Below are 11,054 nucleotides of genomic sequence, written 5' to 3' on the forward strand. Positions count from 1 at the left end.
CCTCTCTAACTCTTCTGTAACGTCTCGTCCATCATTTTCTGTAACCCCATAATAATCACAGAGTTATCTTGTAATCATCATAGGTACTGTTCATGTTGTCTTCTAACACCTTTCAAGAAATCGGATCTGACCTGATCGTGTCGTCTACCAATATTCTTATGGGACTGTGACCGACTTACTTATGCCACATAACTATACTCCCTTTGTCCGAGATCCAACTTGCTCATACTTATGTAGTTCGACATATTTGTTCCTCTCTACTCGGCCTCAACAACTCTATCTTAGAAATTTTAAAATATCCAAATAACAGTTTTGTAATAATTTTCACAATAAATCTCAACATTTGTTTAAAATATCTTTTAAAAAAATAGGGAAAACACACTAACCGGTAGTTACCAGAAGTAAAAGTAGCGTTTCACCGTGGTGAAAAAATCTTCCATGACCTACCTATAAACTTGTGTAGTACTAGTACTTGGGGTACTTACGACATACAACAACGTCATTACATTGCTCGCGAGGTTAACTTTAAGGTTATTTCAATTCCCCAGATACTATTCAATTTCTCTCTAAACTCTTTCATTTTTCCGGTAACCATGGCCACCACCGACCTAATCCAGAACGGAACTTTACAATTTCAACCACCAGTCGAACCAATTTCCGATGCCGTCAACACTTTGACGACTGACGAAACGGATTCCGAAGAGAAGAAATGGCCCGGTTGGCCTGGTCACTGTGTTTTCCGGCTGGTTGTGCCGGTCCTTAAAGTCGGGATCATAATCGGTCGCAAAGGGGAGCTTATCAAGAAGACTTGCGAAGAGACTCGTGCTCGGATTCGTGTTCTTGATGCTCCACTCGGTACTCCTGATCGAATTGTGAGTTTCCCTTTTCATTACAATTTTTTAGGGTTTTTAAGTTCATTTCATATTTTGCTTCACCCGTAGGGACACAAAATTGTTGCTGAAGTTAGTTTGTATTATATATAGCTTGCACCTTTTGTTGTAGCTAGTAAATTGCCAAAGTGAATATGTAGTTTAGTTTCATGAGGATATTACTATTATTTGGGTATCTTGTCTGATCAAATTGTAAGTCTTGCCTTCCATTACTCTCTTGTTAGGGTTTTATTTCCTCCTTTGCTTTGTTAAAACCACTTCATGTACATGTAAGGTACACTAATTGATAACTCTTCCTGTGCGGCCCCGGTCAGAGTCGCAAATATGAGTCCGAGTCATATTACTGCATTCTTTTTGCAGTGGTTTTGGTCTGCTCCATATTTAAGACCCATAGAGACCATTAAAGAAGATTATCTCCTTTTGATAGGTAGTAATGGTGTCTTAATTGCCAGATTCTCAGCCATGTCCCTAAGTCGCTCATACACGCAATTTCCCTTGCTCCCTAATTTGAATACCCCCTTCATCTTGGTTCTGGGCTGGCCTGATCGACTTGGCCTGTTAGTTTGCCTAGCTCGGCCATGCCTTGGTGGATAGGTTCGAAATTGGGGCGAGTTCTTCCGAGTTCGGGTTTAGACCCGGCCCAAACTACCGGATTGTACATAGTCCCTCAAGCATGAGGCTTGTAACTATGAGATGCATTGTGGGCAAATACCAGATTGTATATAGTCCCTCAAACATGAGATGCTTTGCGGGGAGAAGACCGAATTATACGCAGTCCTTCAAGCATGAGATATGTAAGAGCGAAATGCTTTTGGTGGGAGATCAGGTGAAAGACTGGAATGCCTCAGGCCTCCTAATTTGATTATTCTTGCCTTGTAAATTTTGGGCTGGAAGAATAGACTTGGCTTGTTAACTTAAAACCATCCGGCTTCCCTTTCTAAGGCTAGCTAAGGTTCAGGGGGGCTACAACCCCGACCCAAAAGAGATCGGATATGTACCCTTCACATTTAGCTTCACCTAATGGTTTCATTTTCTCATCTTACTTTTATTTAATGCTTATATTAGCGACAGTGATGTAATTTGATTTTCAATTTGCTTTCATTTTAACTTTGTTTTTATACTAGTGGAGTTTCTTTGTAGGATTTATATGACTTGACAAAAAAATGTTGCTGAATTTCGTACGTAATATATGTACAACTTGCACCTTTCATTGTAGTTAGGAAATTTCCAAAGTAAATATATAGTTACTTGAGGATAATACTTTTATTTGTGTATCTTGTCCAATTTAGTTTTTAAAATGGTTTAAATTTTGATTTTAGGTGCTTATTTCGGGGAAGGAAGATTTGGAGGCACCTCTTTCACCTGCAATGGATGCTGTAATAAAGGTTTTTAAACGTGTATCCGGATTAAGTGAAACTGATGACAATAATACAACATCAGGAGTTGCAGGGGCTGCATTTTGTTCCATCCGTTTATTGGTGGCCTCAACACAAGCTATCAATTTGATTGGAAAGCAGGGTTCGTCGATTAAAACTATACAAGAAAATACCGGTGCTTCTGTTAGAGTTTTGGCTGGAGGTATGCTTGATGTCATTATTCCCTTTATTTCTTGATAGCAGCTATTGACTCTGCGTGTTTTTTATTCTTATTGACTAATGTTTTATAACGTGTTCAGAAATATATCTTTAGCCGCTAGTGTTTAGTTTAACTGGATTTCTATTAAATACGCTTGATATGATTTTTGTCTTCCCATTGCTTTACCTAGTATGTAGAGGCCGAGTTCTTAGGTGTGTTGATGTTTTGCCTCAGCTACATGGAACTTTGAGTGGCTATTTTTGAACATTTGTGATGATAGTTGTGTAAGAGAAAATGCCGGCCATTATGGTTTGACGTGTTTATCATACTATACTTTTCATTATACTCTATCTTTCTCTTAATTATGTTGTGTTACCAATTGCCTCTCTTTTGAGCCTAATTTGTTTGTGGACTTCAATTTGTCTTGGATCAATAAATCAGGCAAAACTCTTCCAAAATAAACTGATTTCTACAACGAGTTTAAGTGACAATGTGTCTCCCCTAGATTTATTTTAAAGTGCAACATGATCTTTCTCCTTAAAATTGGAAATTCAAGGGTCAATTCATCATTGCTCATATTAACGACAAACTCACTATAAAAAAGCTTTTTCCTAATAGTTTTGTCCTTGTTTTTTATTTTCCTGCAGACAGTGTGTTTTCATTTTATTTTATGTTAATATTGAGTAGTTATATGAGACAAGATAAGATTAGGCATGCAATCATTACAGAGAAAATTAGTGCAGTTCTATCTTTGTAGGAAAAACGGGAGAGTATTATTGTCTTAGGTGGTTTGGGAATGATTGGAAAAGACCCATAGAAAAGTTTGTTAAGATCGGGATCTTGCATAAGATTGGGAGGGAATAACAAGATCGTAAAATATAAAATCGTAGCTAAGATCGAAAGGTCCTACTAAAATGAAAATATAATGTTATATGTTTAAAGTATTTTTACATGATATATTTTAGAGGTAGAGGGAGATCAAGAGAAACTATAGGTCAAACCATAAAATGAGATATAGAGGTAAACGATTTGTCTTTGAATCAATACAGAAAAGGCCATTATGGTGTTGCTTAATCCACATTGGCTAGATTGTTTATTTGTACTTCATTTATTTTTTGGGTTCAATGATTGAAGTTCTGATGAAAAACTCGTGTCCCTGACAGAGGAGCTTCCATCGTATGTCGGTGCCGATGAGAGGGTTGTGGAACTGCAGGGTGAAACTTTAAAGGTCCTTAAAGCTCTGGAAGCAGTAGTCGGGCACCTGAGGAAGTTTTTGGTTGATCATAGTGTTCTTCCCCTATTCGAGAAAATGGTAAGTTTGATAATTAACCACTTTTTATTTAAGTGTAAAAGCCATCCTTTCTGATTTTACTGTATATGTTCTTGACACTAAGATATGCAAATCCTTTGTTTTTTGTTCAAGTCCAATGCAACAATCTCACAAGACCGCCAGATAGATGCCTGGGCAGAGAAACCATCACTGCGTAGTGCTTCACAACCTAGCACTGTTGTTGATATTCCTCCTTCAACAAAAAGGGATTATTTCTTTGCTGACCGTGAAAGTCAATTGGATTCATTGCTCTCTTCCTCGACAATGTCATATGGACAAGATTCTTCAATTTCTGGTCTTCGTTCTTCGGCATTTAATCGTGCCAGTGCTTCCATTGTTACTACAGTAAGCATTTTTATACTTTTACCAACTGTTTAAAAAATAGTCATGTATTTGTGACAAATATTGTTGTACTTTTACCGAACTGTTCAAAAAATAATCATGTATTATAATTATATACCGAGTGTTTATGCAAGGCATTTTATTTGTTTTACTTCGTGTCATCCAAATTTTATACCCCGTGATTCGTTTTGATTTATTATTCCCCCTATCAGGTAATACAAACAATGCAAATACCACTTTCCTATGCAGAGGACATAATTGGTGTTCATGGGACTAATATTGATTACATCCGCCGTACTAGTGGTGCCATATTGACTGTGCAAGAGAGCAGAGTGCCAGATGAAATCATTGTGGAAATAAAAGGCACCTCCTCTGAAGTTCAAACAGCACAACAATTGATTCAGGTAGAAACTTGGGCATATGACAAAGTTACATTTTTTCTGTTTACGAGTCTATGTTCGAAAAAATAGATTATCAAGTCACTTTTGCTGATGGAAATGTGTTTGTCTGTTACAGGAAGTCATAGCTAATCACAACGAAACTATGGCTAGTAGTTATGGCAGGTTAGATTCAGGACTGAGGTCTTCTTACTCCCACTTGAACAACTCTTCATATCCCTCATCTTCGTTGCCATCGCAATCCTACAATGGATATGGATCTTCTGGTCTAGGGGACTATAGTACTTTCAGACTTTAAACTGGTCTTAAACAAGGAAACAGTCTTGAGCCAAGTTGTCCCAGTTGGGTCTGATTGGAGAGAATTAATGCTGGAATGAATTCTGTATCAACAAAAAGCATTTTTTTATTGTATCTGATATGTTATCATTTGATGGTGTAGTTTTAAATGTGGTCAATAGGGACAATGCAATAGAAAATGTAATGAAATATTAAGTTATTAACCATTTTTCTGGATGTTCAGTTTGGTAGTGTACATGTGCATGGTTTAATGCTTAACCTACCCATGGTGGTTTTGAAACTTGTATTTTATATGTTTTGAAGTTTGCACAGCCAACTACTATTTTATATCTATGCTTAAATTTCGACTGGGTTTGTTTATTTTATCGTCCAACTTTTTTCCTTCAATGATTAAAAGAATGATAATACACTGGAGATGATCAAAGCACCAGGAGTGATATACAACTTTGAAAAGAACAAACAAAAAGAAAGACAAAAATCTAAAAACAATCAACCCACCTTGATCTTAGAAGAGCAATTTCAAGAAAAAAGAATGGATCTATTTGCCACTTTGAAAGAACAATCATCAAATAAAAAGAATAACAAAAATCTAAAAACAATCAACCCACCCTAATCTTAGAAGAGCAATTTCACGGAATAGAATGAGAAATACATGATCTTAGAAGAGCAATTTTACATAAAAAGAATGAATAAATTAATCTTATTCATTGGTTCATCTTGTTAAAAAAGATAATCATTTTGCCATTTTTATAGAGTTCATACTATACGCGACTTAAATCAAAGTCAAGTCCAAAGACATTATTCTTATCCCCTAGAAATCTAAACAACATACAAGACTCCCTTGACAACAACACCTAAAATTTCTACCACAACACTCTAGTTAGACATGACAAAATAGGTCCTGTCTATTGGGTATGTCCGTTTTACCTACATTTTTTTTAAACGGATCAAAGTTTTAGTCTCACAGTTTCTAATATGTATGTTCCGGCTCACTCTATTTTTACGCAGATGTGTACGTTAATATAAATTTTTGCAATCTTTTGATTAAAAAATTTCATTTTCTGGTGGGGTGGGTCAAAGTTTTAAACTCGCACCCACAAAATGCTCGCCCTACCTGCCCCTTATTTTTGTTGGCTTTTGCAAAATAGATATGCATGATTGTTACCCCTAATTACATTCATCACCTCATAGATAGGGCTCGGGCTTTATAGGGTCTGGTCAAAAAAATCGCTATCTTAATATGGAGGAATTAACCTGCCACCCCCACATGTTTTCATAATTTCCAAACCGTCTATGAAAAAATTTGAGTCAAAAGTACGAACGAAATTTCCGGTACAAATTTTTTATGTATTTTATCATAAATTTCAAAAAGTATTGAAGTTTATCGAAAATTTTAAAATTTTCGATAATATAATTTTTTTTTTAAAATGGTGTACAATTTTTTTTGAAATTTTCAGATATTTTTTTTTAAAAATTCCGGTATTTTCTATCGAAAATTTTAGAAAAATTTAATATTTTCTCAAAATTTCTGATAAACACAATAGAAAATTCCTAAAAAAAATTAATAAAGACATAAAATGTAATAGTAGTCACAATATGGGGGTGTTAAGTTTAACTATGAGAGTGACCGGTTAATTCCTCTTTAATATGAGATCAAACTATATATCTCGAGTCTAGTTCTATACGAATTGCACGCTACCCCATTTCTTTCTTATTTTTTTATGAAAAAATAAAATAAAAATCTCATAATATTTATTATAAATACAAAGTATATTATTTAAAAAAAAATTAAGTCCTATATTATTTTAAAAAATAAATACTATAGCATGTTTTTAAATAAAATACAAATATAAAATTGTTTAAAATAATACACAAGTATTTAACAAATAACACAAATTAATAGATATGAAGTGAAATATGAAATAATTAAATGTTGATTTAATTATATTAATGTATAAAATTAACATAGAACAATTGAATAGAATTGAAAAGATAAAACTAAATGTTTTTGAGTGAGATAATATAACTATTAATATAATTTTTAAAATATAATTATGAGGGTGAAACGGGTTACCCGTGGTCATATATGCTAGTCTTATTGGATAGTAGAGTTCATTAGGTTGGGATAAAAGAGTCTTTACAAATTTAAGCTATACTTTTTAGGTCTAAGATCTATGTTTTAGTGTGTTTGGTGAAACAATCCATATAAACTAATCTATTTTGACGAATTAATTCACAAGGAAAAAAACATGTTTAGTTGACTCCAATTGATTATGAAAAAAAAATACATGAAATGTAATCATGGTTAATAATCACCTCACGCTTAATAATATTTTCTCCTGTCCTATCTTAAAAGAGTTGCTAAGAGAAAAGGAACACCTTATAAGGGACCCAACTCTTCTAAATAAGATGTAACAACTGATTAACTTTATTAGGAGTGGCATATTCCTATGGAAATTATCCAAAAATGTCAGATATGTCAACTTAACATAAAATAATTCACAAGAATCTTGTCCCAATTCCAAGTATCCACCTCCCGGGAAAGAGAAATTGATTCCACAAAAAGGAGATAGCTCTAGTCAGATCAGACTCTTATACAAAAAGACTCATTCTCCACCTAAAACCCCAAACTCATGAGTTATCTTCCAATCCCGGTAGAGGCGCAAAGTTTGACTTTATCTCGACCATGGGATTCTCATCATAGTCATTTCTTTTATGTGTCGGCAATATCTTTTGACATGAACAACTCTTAACTCAAAGTATGGAAGGGGACACGAGATAACTCTTCTGTGTGGGGGATCAAGAGATGTCGGATACTATTTTTGCGTTAGTTGGTAAGGGAGGTCTAAACCGCACATTTACTAAAGATGATCCCTCCTTAGGTTTGGGAGTGCTTCCTTTTGAATAGGATAAGAGGGGATGCATCAAGTACGATGAGTGTGTCATCCCTCTCCACGAATGCTTATTCTCTGATAGGTTTATGTGTCCCCTTCAATGAATTTGAGGCTGACGTTCTAAATCATCTAGTAATTTCTCTTTCACAACTACACCTAGTGAGTTGGACTTATATCAAAGTCTTCTCGTACTAATACAAATACAAGAAATGTGTGTCGGCTCTGACACTCTTCTTCCACCTCTTTAAAGCCCAATAAAGTTCTTTTGATTTAGCTTGGGGTCAAGGTGTGGTCTCTCTTAGGCAGAGATCCAAGATGTTTGAGGTTTATTCAGAGAATGTGAAGAACTCCAAGGAACGATGTTACATATTTAACACCCTTAGAGTTGTCTTTGAGTGAGGCTTGGGAAGGTTGGAAGAAAGTTGAATATGACCTTCAAGAGATCACACATCTTGAAAACCTTGCATGATCTAAAGAGTAAGCAAAGTTGGTGGAATAGTTTTTCTCCATTCTGCAAGTGTTTTGAAAACGTATTAAAGCAGGTAGAATAATTTCATCCCAGGGTGCGGATTTTTCGAGAACATATTTGTTATGATCAAGAAATGGTGAATGGGAAGCCGGTCGATGGAGATGAGTCGTATTCATAGCCTCCTGTATCCTTTTTTATTTTGTATGCTCTTACCCGATGTAACTTTATTAGATAAATATGTGGATTTATGTGCTTGTAGGTAGGGGTGTTCGCGGTGCGGTTTGAGAGGTTTTTCCGATAAAAATCACCCGAACCGCAAGAGAAAAAAGCATGTGGTTCAGTTTGTTTCGGTTGGCTTTTAGAAATAAAACCAAACCAAACCAAACCAAATCAATGCGGTTTGGGTTGGTTCGGTTGGTTCGGTTTTTTATAATATTTTTATTGAGTCATATTTACTCCTATAAATAATGACATAACTTTGTGTTTAGTCATTCATACATTACTAAATAACATCAAAATTCATCATATTTAGACAAAAACGTTTCTTTCAATATACAAAAAATCAGATTAGACAAAAGTGGAATAAAAGACAAATATAAATAGTAGCATAAAATAATATCAAAGACATTATAATAAAACATAAAAAAAAACATATGAGATGAGAGATTAGAGAAGATGAAAAAAAGAACATAAGAGATGCGAGATTGAGAAGAAAAGTGCAATAAAAACATAATTGAAAGAGAACATAATAACATAAAAGATAAAAAAGAAAGAACATAATAAAGGACTTATTAGAGTAGAATATGCGAGACCTACATGGAAAAGAAGATGAGAAGAATGTGTGATACTATTATGAGATATTTAAGAAGGTTGAAATTGAAACCCTAAGTGTGATTAAGAGAAAATCGTTTGTAATTGTAAGGTTAAGGCATACTAGGTTTGAGGTTTGGGTTGAATGTGTGATAAGTGAAGTTTGGGTTGTAACATAATGCAGTTTGGTTTGGTTTAGTTCGGTTTGCAAAATACAAACCGCAAACCAAACTAAACCGTGCGGTTTTATTAAAAAATGACCCAAACGAATCTGAACCAGATGCGGTTTTTTGCGGTTTCGGTTTGGTTTGGTTTGGTTTGCGGTTTTCTATTGGGTTGGTTTGGTTTGGTTTGCGGTTTTCTATTGGGTTGGTTTGGTTTTGAACACCCCTACTTGTAGGTATAACGTTTGCTGCAATTAATTTACTTATATGTTTTTGATGATGACAACACCATAAGATGAAGTCTTCATATGAAGTGTTGATCAAGTTTTTATGCTTGTAGATTAAGATGTCAAAACCAGTCTCTTAAGGACTACATCTAATCTAAATAGGTGTTCGGTGGAATCTCTGATGATCTTTAATCAGACAATCTCTCTGATGATAATATCTATCAAGAAGCCTTATCAAACCTCATTAGATAGATCTCAAGTCAAGTTCTGAATAAAGTGTTGAATTGTTGATGTATCAAGCAAAGGATAATTAAGCTTCATAGTTTTTGAAAGAGAGGAAGCGTGAAAGCTCATTTGGCTCACGTCTGAGTGATCAGAGTTTTGTAAAAGATATTAAAGTAGTTCTTAAACTACAAAGGCAATACACACACTCATCTAAAAGTGTTTTTAACCAATCTATTTGATTAAAATCCTTAAAAACTTTAGAGGGACCGTCAAAGTTCTTGTGAGATTGATAAAGGGTGTTTCTAAATATTTAGGTGGCTTATATACATTGCCCAATTGATTAAAATCCTTAGCCAATCAATTAGAGCAAGGTTTAAATCTTCCTAATAGATTATGAACACTTCTAATTAATTAGGACATTGACCTTTATATGGTTTCCTTTTTGGGAATTAGGGTTTCCATTTTTATAAAGCACATAATTGATTAGGTATTTGGCATAATGGATTATGAGCATTAAAAAACTCATGTATAGTTTTCCTTTTTGAGCCAAATTTCTCTCCTATAAATAAAGGGCTCTCCTTACTTTCAAACTACACCAGAAAATATATTTTAATACTCTTTGTCACTTTCTACTTATTTACTTATCATTTCTCTCATTCATTAAATATGTATTAGTGCTTTAGGAGTGAAAAATGTCAGTAAGGCATTTTTTGTATTCTAATGCAGGGATACTGTTATAATTTGTGCAAGAGATTTTTCATCTCTTGTGGAATATCTTTTGTGAGAAGTCCATGTTTGATTTGTGATCTTAGGTAGTAAAAACACTCATTTAGTTTGTAAGATTGTCCTTTAAAACCTTCGTATGGTCAGTGAGCTTCACCTGATATAAAAGCTCTCATTTGGTTTATGATATTGTCTATTAAAATCTCTATATTGTTTGTGAGATTCTACTGATATAAAACTCTCATTTGGTTTGTGATATTGTACGTCAAAATCTTTGTTTGGTTCGTGATTTGTGTTAGGTGTAAAAGCTCTCATTTGGTTCGAGATTAGCCTCGTATAAAATCTAGTGTTTGATTTGGAGGATAGCCAATGTAAAACTCCAAGTTTAGTTGTAAGAAGGTTCGTCTCCATAACTTATAAAAAGCTCACACATATAGTGGAAACTCTCATGAAGAAATTCCTTGGGAGAGGAGTAGGTCAAGTGGTTAGATTAAACCTCTATATCTCGTGCAATCTTCTTATCCCTCATATCTTTCTATTTTTATTATTTACTATTTTTGGTGCGCTCAAATAGTTTTTCTACTATGATTTTATTCTACTTATTTATTTCACTGCTTACTCTTAGTTTAAGTTAAAAAACTATTTTAAGCAATTGCTTTTGCCAAAAAAAATTTAATTGAAAATTGTTTTTCAGAGAAACACAATTCAAC

At 34.2% G+C, this 11,054-nt stretch overlaps 1 protein-coding gene across 1 annotated transcript; it reads left to right on the forward strand.

Moving 5' to 3' along the window:
* The first annotated feature begins 472 nt into the window (after window positions 1-472).
* LOC127138587 (RNA-binding KH domain-containing protein PEPPER) lies at window positions 473-5,054 on the forward strand. The gene is made up of 6 exons (XM_051065066.1): window positions 473-872; window positions 2,210-2,468; window positions 3,629-3,777; window positions 3,889-4,140; window positions 4,350-4,541; window positions 4,654-5,054. Exons 1-6 carry the CDS (start codon window positions 594-596, stop codon window positions 4,831-4,833), a joined length of 1,311 nt encoding a protein of 436 aa, XP_050921023.1. The 5' UTR covers window positions 473-593; the 3' UTR covers window positions 4,834-5,054.
* Window positions 5,055-11,054: the final 6,000 nt, after the last annotated feature.

The sequence above is a fragment of the Lathyrus oleraceus genome, chromosome 4 (genome assembly GCF_024323335.1).
Source record: "Lathyrus oleraceus cultivar Zhongwan6 chromosome 4, CAAS_Psat_ZW6_1.0, whole genome shotgun sequence".
NCBI lineage: Eukaryota > Viridiplantae > Streptophyta > Magnoliopsida > Fabales > Fabaceae > Lathyrus > Lathyrus oleraceus.